This window comes from Pan troglodytes, chromosome 5 (assembly GCF_028858775.2).
Source record: "Pan troglodytes isolate AG18354 chromosome 5, NHGRI_mPanTro3-v2.0_pri, whole genome shotgun sequence".
Lineage (NCBI taxonomy): Eukaryota > Metazoa > Chordata > Mammalia > Primates > Hominidae > Pan > Pan troglodytes.
Genome location: NC_072403.2, coordinates 26,612,833 through 26,631,293, shown reverse-complemented (window position 1 = coordinate 26,631,293; position 18,461 = coordinate 26,612,833). Strand labels below are relative to the sequence as shown.

The 18,461-nt window shown below is 37.2% G+C and overlaps 1 protein-coding gene across 7 annotated transcripts in view; it reads right to left on the bottom strand.

The window, feature by feature from the left end:
- Window positions 1-18,461, bottom strand: part of CDKAL1 (CDK5 regulatory subunit associated protein 1 like 1) — a 702,199-nt gene that overhangs the window by 551,260 nt on the left and 132,478 nt on the right. The window contains exon 1 of one of the 7 annotated variants that reach the window (XM_024357076.3): window positions 12,092-12,172. The exons of the other annotated variants lie outside the window; for them this stretch is intronic. Within the exon in view, the coding sequence (XP_024212844.2) occupies window positions 12,092-12,099 (8 nt within the window). The 5' untranslated portion in view covers window positions 12,100-12,172. Of the gene's footprint in view, window positions 1-12,091; window positions 12,173-18,461 lie in introns of those variants that run through there. 7 annotated transcript variants of the gene reach the window in all.

Here is an 18,461-nt window from a genome sequence, read left to right as displayed (position 1 = left end):
TAAAAAAACTTTAAAAACTCTAATGAATGAAATCAAAGAACTAAATAAATGAAGAGATATTCCATATTTAGGATAGGAAGCCTCAATATTGTAAAAATGTCAGTTCTTTCCAACTTGATCTATAGATTCAATGCAATCCCTATCAAAATCCCAGCAAGTTATTTTGTGGATATCAACAAAGTGATTAGAAAGCTTACATGGCAAGGCAAAAGACCTAGAATAGCCAATATAATATTAAAAGAGAAGAATAAAGTCAGAAGGATGACACTACTCAACTTTAAGGCTTTCTGCAAAGCAACAATAATCAAGACAACGTACTACTGATGAAAGAACAGACAAACAGATCAATGGAACAGAACAAAGAGCCCAGAAATAGACCCACAAAAATACAACCATCAGATCTTTGACCAAGGAGCGAAAGCAATATGATGGTACAAAGACCATCTTCAAAAAACGGTGGTAGAACAACTGGACATCCACATGCTAAAAAAACAAATCTAAACACAGACCTTACATTCTTGACAAAAATTAGATCGAAATGGCTCAGACCTCAATGTAAAACATAAAACTACAGAACTCCTGGGAGATAACATAGGAGAAAATCTAGATGCCCTTAGGTTTGACAATGACTTTTTAGATATTACACAAAAGGCACACTCCATGAACACAAGAATCAATAAACTGGATTTCATTAAAATTATAAAATTTTGCTCTGCAAAAGATACTGTCAAGAAAATAAAAAGCAATAAAGAAAATACTTGCAAAAGATATGTCTGATAAAGATCTATAATCCAAAATACATGAAGAAATATTAAAACTCAACAATAAGAAAACAATCTGATTAAAAAATGGGGTAAAGCCCTTGACAGACACCTCTCCAAAGAAGACATGCAAACGGTAAATAAGCATATAAAAATATGCTCCACATCATATGTCATCAGGAAAATGCAAATTAAAGCAATGAGATACCACTACGCACCTCTTACAATGGCCAAATCCAGAACACTGCTAACACCAAATGTTGGCAAGGATGCAGAGCAACAGGAACTCTCATTCATTGTGGATACAAATGCAAAATGATACAGTCACTTGGAAGACAGTTTGACAGAATCTGAACATACTCTGAAACTAAACATATCTTATCAAAAGATCTAGCAATTACCTGCCTTTTGCCCTCCCAGAAGAGTTGACAACTTATGTCCATATAAAAACTGCACACAATGTTTATAGCAGCTTTATTCATTTTTTCTTTGTTTGAGACAGAGACTCACTCTGACACCAAGGCTGGAGTGCAGTGACACGATCTTGGCTCACTGCAACCTCCGCCTCCTGGACTCAAGTGATTCTCATGCCTCAGCCTCCTAAGTAGCTGGGAATACAGGCACATGCCACCATGCCCAGCTAATTTTTGTATTTTTAGTAGAGACAGGGTTTTGCCATGTTGGCCAGGCTGGTCTCAAACTCCTGACCTCAAGCGACCCACCCACCTTGGCCTCCCAAAGTGCGGGGATTACAGGCATGAGCCAACACACCTGGCCTAAAGCAGCTTTATTCATAATTGCCAAACCTTAGAAACAACCAAGATGTCCTTCAGTAAGTGAATGGATAAACTGTTGTACATCCTGACAATGAAATATTATTTAGCACTAAAAAATGGGCTATCAAGACGCGAAAAGATATAGAGGAAACTTAAGTGCATATTACTAAGTGAAAGGAACCCATCCAAAAAAGCTACAAATTATATGACTCCCACTATCTGATATCTGGGGAAATATAAAACAGTGGAGACAATCAAAACATCAGTGGATGCTAAGAGTTTGGGATGAATAAGCAGGGCAAAGATTTTAAGGGCAGTGAAATTACTCTGTATGATACAATAATGGTGGATACATGTCATTATTCATTTGTCAAAATCCATAGAAAATACCATACCAAAAGTCAACTTTAATATAAACTACATTCTCTGGGTGATTGATAATGATGTGTCAACGTAGGTTCATCAATTGTAACAAATGTACCATTCTGATGGGGGATACTGATCACGGGAGAGGCTGCAGATATGTGGGGGCAGGGGATATATGGGACATCTCTGTACCTTCCTCTCAATTTTGCTGTGAATCTAAACCTGCTCTAAAAAATAAAATCTATTTTAAAAAATCACTGTGAGAGAAATAAAAGAATCATTTTGTTAATTCCGATTTTGAAGAGGATAAGACACTATCAATAAGTAATTTTCTGCTAATGAATCTCTCAATATAAGTAAAGCCAAGACTTTTAATCCAAATGCTGAATTACTCTGGTACTCTAATGGATCTATATTAACACAATAAAAATAAGAAACAAAATAGCTATCTTCCAAAAACCTGGTTACTTTTTAACATCTTCTGAATATTTGAGAAGATAAATAGGAGCAGGAATGACCCAGGTTTTAAAATGAACTATGTAACTTCCTAGCTATATAAACATGGGGGCAAGATACTTAACTCCTCTAAACTTGTTTCCTAAGCTCCAGTGGGATTAAACTAGACAAAGTATATAAAAGTACCTAACACGTTACTCAATAAAATATAAGACAGGCACAGTGTGTGCACCTGTAGTTCCAGCTACTCAGGAGGCTGAGGCTGGAGGACTTCTTGAGCCCAGGAGTTCAAGGCTACAGGGTGCTATGCTTGCACCTGTGAAAGTCACTGCACTCCTGCCTAGGCAACATAGCAAGACCCTGTCTCTAAAAAAAAAAAAAAAAGAAAGAAAGAAAGAAAAAAGAGTTACTATTTTAAGTGGAAGGAAAAAGTAAATAGAAGATTTAAATCAATTCAGTAAGCATCTGAGAGGTTATGTTACTTAGCACTAGTGATATTGAAATTAAAAAGAGCTCACAGTTCAGGAGGAAAAACACAAGCCAACTAAAAATTATAATGCAGTCTAATAGAATAGCACAGCTATAGTAAATCTCAGATGCTTTAAAGGAATTCAAGTTGGGAAATCTAACTTGGGTTGTGATATGATTTGACTCTGTGTCCCCACCAAAATCTCATGTCAAATTGTAATTCCCATTGTTGGAGGAGGGGCCTGACGGGAGGTGATCGAATCATGGGGCAGACATCCCCCTTGCTGTTCTCCTGATAGAGTTCTCACGAGATCTCATTGTTTAAAAGTGTGTAGCACTCCCATCTCCTCCTGCTCTGCCATGTGAAGATTGTGCCTGCTTCCTCTTCACCTTCTGCCATGATTGTAAGTTTCCTAAGGCCTCTCCAGCCATGCTTCCTATACGAGCTGTGGAACCGAATCATGGGGGCAGACAGCCCCCTTGCTGTTCTCCTGATAGAGTTCTCACGAGATCTCATTGTTTAAAAGTGTGTAGCACTCCCATCTCCTCCTGCTCTGCCATGTGAAGATTGTGCCTGCTTCCTCTTCACCTTCTGCCATGATTGTAAGTTTCCTAAGGCCTCTCCAGCCATGCTTCCTATACCAGCTGTGGAACCGTGGGTCAATTAAACCTCGTTTCGCCATAAATTATCCAGTCTCAGGTATGTCTTTATAGCAGTGTGAGAACAGACTAATACAGGCTGATGTTTAAGGAAGACTGCAAGAGGGAAGTGCTGTTAGATAATAAAAGATATTTTAATAAATGTCATCTAGGCAGAGAAGGAACGGCAGATCAGATAAGTACAGACTATTACAGCTAGAACCAGGGTTTCTTGAGGGAGATGGCCTGTGTTACTGTCTGAATGCTTGTGTCCCCCCCAAATTCATATGCTGCAATATAATCACCAATGTGATATTAGGACATGGAGCTCCTGAGAGGTGATTAGGTCATGAGGGTGGGACCCTCATGAATGAGATAGTGCCCTTATAAATGAGACCCCATAAAGCTAGCTGCCTTGCCCCTTCCACTGTGTGAGGACACAGCTATAACTTGCCATCTATGAACCATGAAGTGAGTTCTCACTAGACATCAAATCTGCTGGCGTCTTATTCTTGGAATTCCCAGCCTCCAGTATTGTGAGAATTAAATTTCTGTCGTTTATAACCCACCTGCTCTATGGTATTTTGTAAGAGCAGCCTGAGCAAACTAAGACAGTCTGTAATGTCATGGGAAAGGAGGCAGTATCGATACTATCCTATGAGCTCCACCAGGCCTTCCATGCACCCATCTCTCGCTTCTGGAGTGAATTAAAAATGGAGGAAAACTGGAACCCAGAAGACAAGTGCTTTCCTGCTGCCACCACTTTGCAATTCCCCACCAAGACCATCTACTAACATTATAGCAGCTGACAAAGAACAGCTATTACAGAGTCCAGTTATGTCACCCAAGGCAAGGCAAACAAGGCTGGGCTGCAGGCTGAGAATAAGTAAACTGATAACAGTCACACTGTCTTTCCTATCAAATAACAGATGAGAACTCTGCTTTTATACCTGCCCCCTAACACAATACCTGGTACAAAGTGTAATTCAATAAATTTGTAAAACATGCTAAAATGGAAAAAAACACAAAATGTAGGCTCAGGCAAACAGTGGTTGAAACTAGCCTGGGCACAAGTGGGTGACAGTGCCAGGGTAAAAACAAGCAACAGGAAAGAACCAGATCTCCCAAAGGTCAAGCATACATATGACTGTTGCTGCCTAGAAACATTTTAGACTCCAGCTTATGCTTAGGAGTTGTTATAATAACCTTCTACAATGTTCTTTACAGGGATTCACCTACAGAATGAGGCCATCTTTTAAAATAATTGTAAATGCATTCACAACAGTGAAACAACTAGGGTAAAGTGGACCAACAGGGAAGAGGCTTAAGCTAAATATCTCCAACTAACATGATACAACAGATGAAACTGAAACTGGGTATCCTTCCTCATCTGTGTTTTCATTGTTCACATATACTGATTATTCATTTAAGGCATTAAATACTTTAGTATCTTTGATGCCAATAAGTGTTATTTTCCTCTTCTCGAAGTCACATCCTGATGTCAGGAAACTGATGATAAAAACAAGCTGCCTCCTTATGGGCTAGCAAACAAGAAACAGGTTTCAGTTTTGCCCTGTTATAAATTCCTTGCCTTGCTGAACAGAAGCATCATTGTTAGATTATATTTTTCAATATTTCTTAAGACTCAAGGCATGACCCGAAAGTGCCCTGTCGTGCCAGGTTTCTATACAAAGCTCCATGCAGAAAGCAAAAGTTTTCCTTCAGTCAGAATGAAGCACTTTCAAGAGAATCACAGACAGGGACATAGGGAGATAACATTCAGTATTAATAAAGTCTTGCTTATAGAAAGAACAATTCCAGACAAGTGACAATCTGTCCTAGTTTCAACCATCCTTAAAAAGGACCAGTCCTAGAATAGTAATGGTTTGAGCACCGAATATAAGGAATCAAACATTGCTAACAGTGCTTTATTGTCAGGAAATTCTTCTTTAGTTTTCCTTCCTTTACTAAATATTTGTAAGAAATTTCAAATATAATGTCATATGTTTAAAAACACCTACATAAAATTCTAAATAAAAATTATTTTAAAACTCAACAAAATTAGACCGGGTGTGGTGGCTCACGCCTGGAATCCCAGGACTTTGGGAGGCTGAAGCATGCAGATCACTTGAGGCCAGGAGTTCGAGACCAGCCTGGCCAACATGGCAAAACCCCGTCTCTACTAAAAACACAAAAATTAGCCAGGCATGGTGGTGGGCACCTGTAATCCTAGCTATTCAGGAGGCTGAGACCTGTAATCCTGTAATCCTGAGACCTGTAATCCTAGCTATTCAGGAGGTCAAGAAACACTTGACCTGGGAGGTGGAGGCTGTAGTAAACCAAGATTACGCCACTACACTTCAACCTGGGCAACAGAGCAAGAGCTTGTCTCAGAAAAAAATAAAAATTAAAAAAAATTAAAAGTCAAAGAGAAAGTGATGGAATCAGAAAGCAAAAAAGAAAAAATAACATTGATAAAACTAGAGTCCCAGCAAAAAATTTTAAAAAAGAAATAAAAATAAATAGAAACAATATTTAAGATTGTAATTCAAGAAAACTTGAATCTGCATATTAAAAGGGTCAACCAGTACCTGGGAGAATTTACCTGGAACAGTCAACTCCAAGACACATCCTAATAAACTCTTAGGCTTCAAAAACAAAGAAAAAGTGTCCAAGGCCACTAGGCATAAAAGATAAAATAATGAACGAAGGCAAATAAATTCAACTGGCATCAGAGTTGTCTAAAACAAAATATAATGCAACAATGGAAAAGCATTTTTTAGAAATTCAATAAAAGTACGAATAATGAATTTTAAAAACAACCAAGGTATCCTTCAAGTTTCAAGGCTATATAAAAAGTTTTTAACACACAAGAATCCATAATCCCCTCTTGAAGAATCTAAATAAAACAGGATGAGCTTCATGCAACCAAGAGAGGTCTGGGGAAATTTCAGCAAAAGGACTGATAATGAGCTCATTGCTACATAACTGTAGATCCAAAACTAAAATACAGGGGGGAATATTAATTGTCAAAAGCCAAAGATGAATGTACAAATGCTATGCATTGTAGCAATGCACAAAAGTAGGAAAAAAGTAGGTCAATGTATAAATGTTATAATAAATAGAAATAATGCAGAAAAATGTGTAGGGTGAGAAAATCAGAAAGTAAAACACATTCTTTGGTTGGCAAAACTCAGGAATAAAAGGATACTATTGAACACTGACAAAGTAGATGGTAAATGTTTAAACAGGCAATGGAAACCGGATACACTGGTTCACGCCTATAATCCCAACACTTTGGGAGGCCAGGGCAGGAGGAGGGTTGCTTGAGGCCAGGAGTTTGAGGCCAGCCTTGGCAACATAGTGAGACTCAGTCTTTACAATCAATCAATCAATCAATAAATCTAGCCATGTGTGGTGACACACTCCCGTAGTCATAGATACTAGGGAGGCTGAAGTGGGAAGATCCCTTGAGCCCAGGAGTTTCAGGTTACAATGAACTACAACCATGCCTCATGACACTGCACTCCAGACTGGGTATGAGGAAGACCCTGTCTCAAAAACAAAAACAAAAACATAGGCAATGAAACTACAGGCATTTAGAAGTTATAAATAAAAAGTTAACCACTCAAAATATGCAACTTCCTAAATAACACTTTATTTATTTAAAGAAAAAAACACATGTCACAAAGAAACATAGTAAATAAAAAATAATATATATAATTTTAAAACATCACAACAGAGCAGAGACCAAACAATGCAGTCACATCAAACAGTAAGTCCTCACTTAATGCCATCAATAGGTTCTTGGAAACCACAAGTTTAAGCGAAACAACTGTAGTATAAAGAAACAATTTACCATAGGTTAATTGATATGAGCAAGAGTTAAGTTCCTACAACATACAGTAATTCATTTCACTTAAAACTGTGTTTCCAAGAATCTACCCAGGACATTAAGTGAAGCCTTACTGACTGTAAAGAAGCTTAACTCACCTACTAAAAGAAAAAGATTTTAAATGTGGTTCACAAAGCAACACCCAATTCTATTCCACATACCAGAAACATGCCTAAAGCTAAATAATTCAGAATGACTAAAATTAAAAAGAGACAAAGGAGTAACATACAAAGAATAATCCAAGCCAAAATTGAATAAATATGAAAAGAAAAGCACTTTTGTTTTTTCCATGCCCAGCCCAAGAAGAACACTTTAGAGACACAACTGACAATAAAATTAGAACATCTATAGATACCTATGCACCAAATAACATAAAACCAAGCTGAGGCTGCAAGAAGAAATGCATTCACAATAACAGACCTATACATTCTCCATACAAGACTCAAGCAATGATAGTAGAAAGAAGACTTAAATAGAGTCAAAAAAAAAAAAACAACACAGATCTTAATCTAGATTCAATGTTACTACCTAATAACAGAGAAGAGAATACACCTTCTTTTCAAGCACCCATTGAACATTCACAAAATGATAAATCACAAATAAAGTACATCAGGAAGCTCTTTAAAGCAGAAAAATTAAAAATAACTCTGATCACATTGCAATAAAATTAGAAATAAAAAAATTTAAGCAGCTTTTGGGTGAAAGGAGAAATAAAAACCTAAATTAGAAGATTTCTAAGAACTAGTGATATTGAGCACACTATGCATCAGCATCTCTAGGATTTAAAACAGTAAAGAGACAAAAATTCATATTACTAAAACTTAGCAGTAAAAATGCAAGAATAAAAGATAAATTAGAGACTTAGCTCTGGCCATGCATGGGGGCTCACACCTGTAATCCCAGCACTTTGGGAGGCCGAAGTGGGCGGATCACCTGAGGTCAGGAGTTTGAGACCAGGCTAGCCAACATGGAGAAACTCTGTCTCTACTAAAAATACAAAAATCACCCTGGTGTGGGGTATGACTGTAATCCCAGCTACTAGGGAGGCTGAGGCAGGAGAATCGCTTGAACCTGGGAGGTGGAGGCAGCAGTGAGGCAAGATCATGCCATTGCACTCCAGCCTGGGCGACAAGAGTAAAACTCCATCTGAAAAAAAATAAAGCCTTCGTTGAAAAATGAAAAAAGCAAACAAACAAAACAAAACAAATTTAGCCAGGCACGATGGCTCACACCTGTAATCCCAACACTTTGGGAGGCTGAGGCAGGTGGATCACCTGAGGCCGGGAGTGCAAGACCAGCCGGGACAACAGGTGAAAGCCCATCTCTACTAATAATACAAAAATTAGCCAGGCCTGGTGGCAGGTGTCTGTAATCCCAACTACTAGGGAGGCTGAGGCAGGAGAATCGCTTGAACCTGGGAGGCAGAGGTTGCAGTGAGCCAAAATCGCGCCACTGCACCCCAGCTTGGGCAACAGAGGAAGACTCTATCACACACACACACACAAAAATTATCAAATAAAAAACAAGGCATAAATAATAATAAAAACAGAAGAAATTATTTTAAAGTCATAAGAGGCCACTTTTGCAGACTTCCATGCAAATACAGTCATGTGTCACTTAATGATGGAGATACTGTCCAAGAAATACGTCATTAGGCAATTTCATCATTCTTCAAGTGTACTTACACAAACCTAGATGGTATAACCTACTATATACCTAGGCCATTATATGTTGCAGACTATTGCTCCTAGGCTACAAACCCATACAGCATGTTACTACACTAGATGCTGTGGATAACTGTAACACAATAGTAAGTACTGTATATCCAAACATACAAAAATACAGCATAAAAGACTTTTTTATTTTATTTTATTTTATTTTATTTATTTAAGACAGAGTCTCGCTCGTCACCCAGGCTGGAGTGCAGTGGCGCAATCTTGGGTCACTGCAAGCTCCACCTCCCGGGTTCACACCATTCTCCTGTCTCAGCCTCCTGAGTAGCTGGGACCACAGGCGCCTACCACCACGCCCGGCTAACTTTTTGTATTTTTAGTAGAGATGGGGTTTCACCATGTTAGCCAGGATTGTCTCGATCTCCTGACCTCATGACCCACGCGCATCAGCCTCCCAAAGTGTTGGGATTACAGGCATGAGCCATTGTGCCAGCCGACTTTTTTAAAATGGTACACCTGTCTAGGGCACTTACCAAGAATGGAGTTTGCAGGACTAAAAGTTGCTCTGCGTGAGTAAGTGGGTGAGTGGTGAGTGAATGTGAAGGCCTAGGACATAACACTAAAAACACTAAAATGTACAATAAACACTGTACATTTAGACTACACTAAAATTATTTAAAATTATGTATTTCAATAATAAACTAAACTTAGCTTACTATAACTTTTTTACTTTATAAACTTTTTCTTTTTAACGTTTTGACTCATAATAACGATTACCTTAAAACACAAATTGTTCAGGTGTACAAAAATATTTTATTTTATCTTTATTCCATAACCTTTTTTTATTTAAAAAACGTTTAATTTACCTTTTGAACATTTTTCTTAAGAATGAAGACACAAACACACATTAGCCTAGGTCTGAACAGGGTCAGGATCATCACTATCCCTGTCTTCCACCTCCACATCTTGCTCTACTAGAAGACTTTCAGGGGCAATAATACACTTGGAGCTGTGATTTCCTGTGATAACAATGACTTCCTCTGGAATCCCTCCTGAAGGACCTGCCTGAGGCTGTTTTACAGTTAACTTTTTTTCTTAATCAGTAGAAACAGTTCACTCTAAAATAATAATAAAAGTTTAGCATATTAAGTGCATAAACCAGTAAAATAGTCATTTGTTATCATCATCAAGTATTATGTATGTACACGATTGTATGTACTATACTTTTACACAATTGGCAGCACAGTAGGTTTGTTTACACCAGTATCACCAGAAACACTTCAGTAATGCACTGTGTGACAACATTACAATTGCTATGATATAACCAGGTGATAACAATTTTTCAGCTCCATTATAATCTTATGAAACCACCATCATATATGCAGTCCATCACTGACTGAAAATGCAACGCATGACTGTATATTTAAAACCAAGATGATACGGGTAATTTCATACAGAAATACAGATTACCAAAATTGCCCCAATTAGAGATAGAAAGCTTAAACAGACCAATTTCTAAAGAACATATACAGAAATTTATATAGGAACCATCCCACAAAAAAGCAAAAGGACCAGATGTGTTCTCAGGGAAATTCTAAGTCTTCAAAAACCAGATAGTTCCAATTATCTGTAAATTGTTCCAGAGTGCTGAAAATGAATAAAAATGTTCTAATTCTTTAAATGAAGCAAGTATAACACTGATGCCCAAAGTAGAAAAAGACAGTTCAAAAAAATATAACTACAGACAAATATCACAAATGGACCCCAAATGATAATATTTTATGGAGTATTTTTTGCCAAGAATACAACAATTTAAAAAAAATACCATATGAAATTTACTCCAGAAACACGAGGTAAATTCAATATTAGAAAATCTACTAACACTATATGTCATATTAATAGATGTAAGAGGAAAAATAATCACTCCATCAATCTTCTGAAATGCTTTCAACAAAACTCCCCACTCACACCTGATAAAACTCTAAGAGGAAGTCCTAATCAGAGCAATTAGGCATACATGGATGAGTCTGGAGAACATTATGTTAAGTGAAATAATCCAGGCACAGAAAGACAAATGCTGCATCTTCTCACTCATGTGTGAGAGCTAAATAAGTTGATCTAATGGAAGAAGAGTAGAATCATGGTTACCAGAGGCTAGGAAGGAGCAGGGGATAAGAAGATAGAAAGAGGCTGTAGAGTTAGACAGGAGGAATAAGTTCTAGTGTTCTACAGCACAGTAGGGTGACTATAGCTAACACTAATCTATCGTATATTTTTAAATAGCTAGAAGAGAGGATTTTTAATGTTCCCAACACAAAGAAATGATAAATGTTTGAGGTGATGAATAAACTAATTATCCTGATTTGATCATTACACATTGTATGCATGTACTAAAATATCTATATGTACTCCATAAATATGTATGGTTGCTGCGTATCCATTTTTTAAAAAGAAAAAACTCTTAAAAAATAGAAATGTATGGATAGTTTCTTAACATGACAAAATAGATACAGTGCAAAAGCCAGTATCTTACTTAATGGGGGATGTACTAAAGTCAATTCCACTAACACAAGGAACAAGCCAAGATTATCCACTGTCTCCACTACTGCTCAACACTGTAATTAGACAAAAGACAAACTGGACAAAAGAAACTGCTATTAGACAAAAGAAATAACAGAATAAGAATTTGAAAGCAAAGAATTAAAACTCTTATTTCCAAATGAAATGAGAGTACCATAAAAAATTCTAGAAAAAAATGAATGATAAAAATTAACTCAAACTATAAAAAAGTGCAGTAAGACAATATAAAATGAACATATAGGAATAATAGCCTTTATATATACAAGTAATAATCAGCTAGAGGTCAAAATGAGAGAGAAATCCTCTATGAAAGGCAGAAAAAAAAATATTTACAAAGGCAACAAAGAATATAAAACATAAAGGAATAACTACAACAAGGTATCTGTATCCATCGTGTATTAGTCTGTTTTCACACTGCTGATAAAGACATACCCAAGACTGGGCAATTTACAAAAGAAAGAGGTTTACTGGACTTACAGTTCCATGTGGCTGGGGAGACCTCACAATCATGGCGGACGGTAAGGAGGAGTAAGTCACATCTTAAATGGATGACGGCAGGAAAAAAGAGAGCTTGTGCAGGGCAACTCTTGTTTTTTAAAACCATCAGATCTCATGAGACTCATGCACTATCATGAGAACAGCAGGGGAAAGACCCACCCCCATGACTCAATTATCTCCCATTGGGTTCCTCCCACAACACATGGGAATTATGGGAGTTACAAGATCAGATTTGGGCGGGGACACAGAGCCAGACCATATCACATGTGTTCTGTATCCATGGATTCAACCAACCATGGATCAAAAATACTCAGGGGAAAAAAATTGTGTCCATGCTAAACATGTACAGATCTTTTCATTTTCATTATTCCCTAAGCAATACACTAAAACAAGTATTATCTAGCATTTATACTATTAGGGATTACAAGTAATCCAGAGATGATTTAAAGTATACAGGAGAATATGCATAGGTCACGTGCAAGTACTACGCCATTTAATATCAGGCACTTGAGCAATGGCAGATTTTGGTATCTTTGGGGAATCCTGGAACCAATCCCCCACAGATCTGGAATGACATCTGTATATCCAAAGCCTACAATGGGAAAACATGAAGACACTGCTAAAAGACACAGAAGTAGAGCTGAATAAATGTGAAGCCATTGTCTATTCTTAAACAGAAGGACTTGACCTCCTAAAACTATCAGTTCTCCCTAAATTAATTTATTAAAAATTAATTTCCAGCCAGGCACTGTGGCTCATGCCTGTAATCACAGCACTCTGGGAGGCCAAGGCGGGTGGATCACTTGAGGTCAGGAGTTCAAGACCAGCCTGGCCAACATGGTGAAACCCCGTCTCCATTAAAAACACAAAAATTAGCTGGGCATGGTAGCGCGCGCCTGTAATCCCAGCTACTCGGGAGGCTGAGGCAGGAGAATCACTTGAACCCGGGGGGGCAGAGGCTGCAGTGAGCCAAGATCATGCCATTGCAGTCCAGCCTGGGCAACAGAGTGAAACTCTGTCTCAAAAGAAAAAAATTAATTTCTAATTTACCAATACAAATACCAAGTCAATTTTTCATGGAGTTACACAGATGATATTAAAGTTAATTTGAAAAAATTCATGTGAAAGAATACTCAGAAAAACACTTTAAAAAGAAAAACTAGGCCAGACACGGTAGCTCACACCTGTAATCCCAGCACTGCGGGAGGTCCAGGCGGGCAGATCACTTGAGGCCAGGAGTTCGAGACCAGCCTGGCCAATATGGTGAAATCCTGTCTCTATTAAAAATACAGAAATTAGCCAGGCATGGTGGCTAATAGGAATCCCAGCTACTCGGGAGGCTGAGGCACATGAATCGCTTGAATCTGGGAGGTGGAGGTTGCAGTAAGTCAAGATTGCACCACTGCACTACAGCCTGGGTGACAGAGTGAGATTCTCAAAAAAGAAAGAACAGAAAGAAAGGAAAGAGAGAGAGAGACAAAGAGAGAGAGAAAGAGACGGAGAGGGAGAGGAAGAGGGAGAGAGAGAGAGAGAAAGAAAGAAAGAAAAAGAAAAAAGAAAGGAAAAAAGAAAAAGAAAAAAAGAAAGAAAGGAAGGAAAGAAAGAGAGAAAGAGAAAGAGAGGGAGAGGCAGAAGGAGAGGGAGAGGGAAGGGAAGGGAGACAGACTACAAGAAAGGACTAGCCCTAGCAGATGTCAAATTATAATATAAATAAAACTTCCTTTACAAACAGGGTAGATGGAATACAAATAAACAGAACCGTGGAGCAGAACAGAAAGCCCAAAATAGACCTACGTAAATTTGGAAATTCGTTTTGACAAAAATGGCATCCCAAAACATTGGTGGTAAAGACTAAATTTTTAGTAAAGAGTGCTAGTGTAAGCACCAGGTGTGGTGGTGTGTGCCTAGAGTCCCAGCTACTAGGGAGGCAGAGGCAGGAGAATCATGTTGGTCCATGATCTCAAGGCTGTAGTAAGCCATTATTGCACCTGTGAACAGCCACTGCAATCCAGCTTGAGCAATATAACGAGACCCCATCACTAAAAAAAATTTAGAGATTAAAAAAAAAAAAGAGCACTAGAACATTTCTAGAGATAAAAAGAGCTCTAGAACAATTAGGTTACACAAAGAAAAAAGTAGATTCATACTTCACACCGTAGATAAGAATAAACTCCAAAAGGATTGGAGATATAAATGTCACTATGTAAGTGACAAGTACTAGAAAAAAGTAAATGTCTCTTTAGCCTCTTTTTATAGAAAGGTGATAACTTAGCCATGACTCAAAATCCAAAAGAACTTGAAAAAGATTCATAAATTTAATGGCAAAGAATAAAATATTCGGCACAACAAAGTAAAAGGACAGCAGACAAAAGGGGAGAATATGCCTGTGACATATGCCACAGACAAACAGAAAAACTCACACAAATTGAAAGACAATAGATAAACAATAAGAGACATGAATGATTGACAAAAGTATATCTAAATGGCCAAACTATAAAAGATGCTCAAACCCACTCACAATTACAGAAATGAAAAATGAAAACCCTGAAATACCATTTCTTCCCTACTGAATGGTGAAAATTATAAAGAATGACAACAATAAAATTCCATTTGAGGGGTTGCAAGGAACACACAATTTTCACACTTGGTGGTAAGGACATAAAGTGTTACAACCCTTTTGGAGGGTAACTAGGCAATATCTATAATTGTACCTACCTTTCAATCCAGCAGTCTGCACTCTAGAAATTCATCCCAAAGACATACCTCCAATAATATAAAAATCAATAAGCAAAAGTTCACTCACTGCCACACAGTTTGGAATTGTGAAATATCAGACAACCTCAACACCCACACATGGGAAAGTAGTTGAATAAACCACTATATACTCACTGCATGGAAAACTAAGCAGCCATAAGAAAGAATGACGAAGATTTCTATCAACTGATGCAGAGTTCCCAGGTTACATTACAAAAAGTAAAATAGTATCTATAGTATGCTATCATTTAAGTAAAAAACAAAAGGAAATTTAAAAATTTCCATGGGTTTCATACAGAGAATTCTGTATATTTATTCTATGACATTATGACCTACAGAATAAATAATCAGAGTCTACACTGACATAAATAATTGAATAAATGGGGAATAAGAGACCACTCTTCCTTACAGTGAAATTCCAATTAACAAATGTAGAAGGCATGATCAAAATACGAAAAATCACCGCTGACTTCTGCCTGTTTGTACAAAAAATAAATAAATAAATGGAAGGAGAAGTCAAAAGCTAATGGGAGACGGGTGGGCTCAAGATGGAAAGAATGGAGTAATGGGGATGGCAAAAAGGACGAGTGGGCAGTGATCATTCTCTGAGTAAAAGATTTAATATCATTCTGACTTTGAGGGCCATGCTCATATTTCACAAACTCAAAAAATTAAAACCATCCAGGAAGTGGGGAGAATCCACAATGGAATACAAGTGGTAACAAATTAATCTAATTGTATTACAAATTAAAAACAGAATTTGATTTGAGTGGCAAAGGAAAGAACTAACCCAAGTAAACTTCACAAAAAGGACTAAACATAAATATTATATTTGTGTTAGTAAAATTTCTTTTTCACAGAGATGGGTTAGTAATTCTGAAACCACTGTATATGATTAATAGGATTGAACAAATGATGTAAATATATTGTAGACTATGAGACTTTCTGTTTTTCACTGTTAAAGAGCAGAGTTACTTATAAGAAAAGGGAGATGCTAAAATCAAATCCTATCCAGTTGAAGTAAAATCAAAGGGAATAGTACAACCTCGTGTTTTTTTAATACATATACAGATAAGTAGAAATAGTTATAGGTGTTTGTGTAAATACATACATTTCCTAAGTCTTAGTAGATATAAGTCTACTAAGAGTGCCTGGAAGCAATGACATCCTAGTAGCAATGAGCATATCTAGTGCCCAGATTGTGGTTTCTTCACACAGTTCACCAGTGAAAGGAACCAGGGCTTCTTCAAGAAATGACTCAAACCAGGACTTGAGGCAAGGAAAGTACACGATAAGCCTGAACTTATGGTGCCGGGAAATAAGGAAGTGCTCAAAACAGAAGCATATTAAAAGGATACAGGAGCACTGGGTAACAGTGTGAATGGAGTTAATACTGCTGAACTCTGCACTTAAAAGTGGTTAAGATGCGCGGAGGGAAAGTCAAGCCTTGTACCATTCTCATTAGTATAAGCTGAGTTCCATAGCTTGTCATTAAAATCCTCACTCAATAAGAAAACAAACGACAACAACAAAAAGATAAAGGAGACAACCTGAAGACATTTCCATTGGCCAAGTCCAGAACAATATGGGTGATAATGATAGTTACGGATTATGTCTCAAAAAATAAAGAACCATGAGGCTACACTGATATAAATAATTGAATACATAAATAAATGAGAGAAAAGAGACTCATTCTGTAGCTCTTCTTTACACTCAAAAATTCAAATTAATAAGTGGAGAAGACATGATGGAAAGAGAAAAATCACCACTTGATAATACAATTGTATTGATTGTTACAGGTAAGAATAACCAAGGGATGCTAAAATTATAATGGTGAGAGCACGATGAGAAATAGGATATCTGCACAGTACCAAAGAATCCCAAAATATCTATTAATTCCAAAGAAGAAGACAGTAACTTTACAGTGGAGAAAACTGACAGCTACCACCTTAAATAAAGTTTACACCTGGTTACTAGATGTTAAAGTTAACTGGTACAGAGATATATCAACAGCCTGAATCTTCTTGGTATGACACACTGATATTTGTCAGTCTCAAGTGCAATATCCACCACTCCTATATTCTTGATAAAATGTATAGCATCTGAATCTAACCATGAGGAAATATCAAGCAAATGCAAACTGACCAATGTTCTATAACACAACTGACAAGTATTCTTCAACAGCGTCAATGTCATAAAAGAAGAAGAAAAAAATGAGGATCTGTTCCAGATTGGAGGTGACAGTGAATGACAACTAAATGCAATGGAGAATCCTAAATTGGATCCTGAACCGGAAAAAAGACAAAATGTGAATTAAGTCTGTATCAATATTAATTCTCTGGTTTGATCATTGCATCATGGCTATGTAAAATATTTAAACATTAAAGGAAGCTGGGTGAAAGGTCCATGGGAAGTCTTTGCACTATTTTTGTAACTTTTCAGTAATTATGTTATTATTTCAAGACACAAGTTAAAAACTGTTTACATACTCTACATAGTCAACAACTAAGGTTTCCAGTCAAAACATGTTTATAAGCTGGCACAGTAGCACATGCCTGTAGTCCCAGCTACTCAGGAGGCTGAGGCAGAAAGATGGCTTTAGCCCAGGATTTCAAGGCTGCAATATGCTATGGCTGCACCTGTAAATAGCCACTCCACTCCAGCTTGGGCAACAGAGCGAGACTCCATCTCCAAAAATATAAATAATACTTTAAAAAACATTCTTCTAAGCAGTATTTATAATGCCAGTTATTACCAAAAAAGTCAAGAGGTGACTGGTTAATAAAATTTCATGCACATAAACTGGAACACTAAAAATCCATAAATAAGAGAACAAACAAATATTCTATGAATCTATAAAGAATGAGGAACCTTTTTATATATCCATATGGAATTATTCCAGGATACACAATTGGAGGAAGGAAGGGAGGCAGGGAGGGAAGAAAGAGAGAGGGAGGGAAAAACACAAAGGGAGGAGAGAGAAGAAGCGAAAGAGAGACAAAGGAGAAAGGGAGGAAAGGTATTTACATAGTCATTTGTATACACTACGGTAAAGGGCATAAGGTGGCTAACATCAGAGCTGTAATGAAGTTTCCATTGCACACCCTTTTGTTTTAAAATTTTAGCCATGAAAATCACATACACCAAAAAAGTAAAATAATATGGTAAAATATTAGCATTTGCTAAATCTAGGTAATGAGTATACAAAAATTCAGTGTACTATTTTTACAATTTTGCTATTAGTCTAAAATGATTTAAAATTTACCCCAAAAAAGTACACACAGGAAAGAAATTGTTCCTCTACACATGGTCCCCAAAACCCAGGCAGCCACCTTATGAAAGTAACTTTTTAACTTCACTGAAGACCAAGCCATCACATTGAACGTGGCAGAAGAGAAAAAATAAGGAAAAAATACGAAGTACTTAGTGCCTAGGGTCTTTGATAGTATCTTTGAACAACCGAATTAATAAAGTCGGAGCTGCCCTTCCTCAAGATTTCTTGTTACCTCAGATAGCAAAGTTTGCTTATTGTTGAGGGAAGAGGGGTGTAAAATAAGATACAGAGACCCAGGATGAGTATAGACTTGAAAAAGAC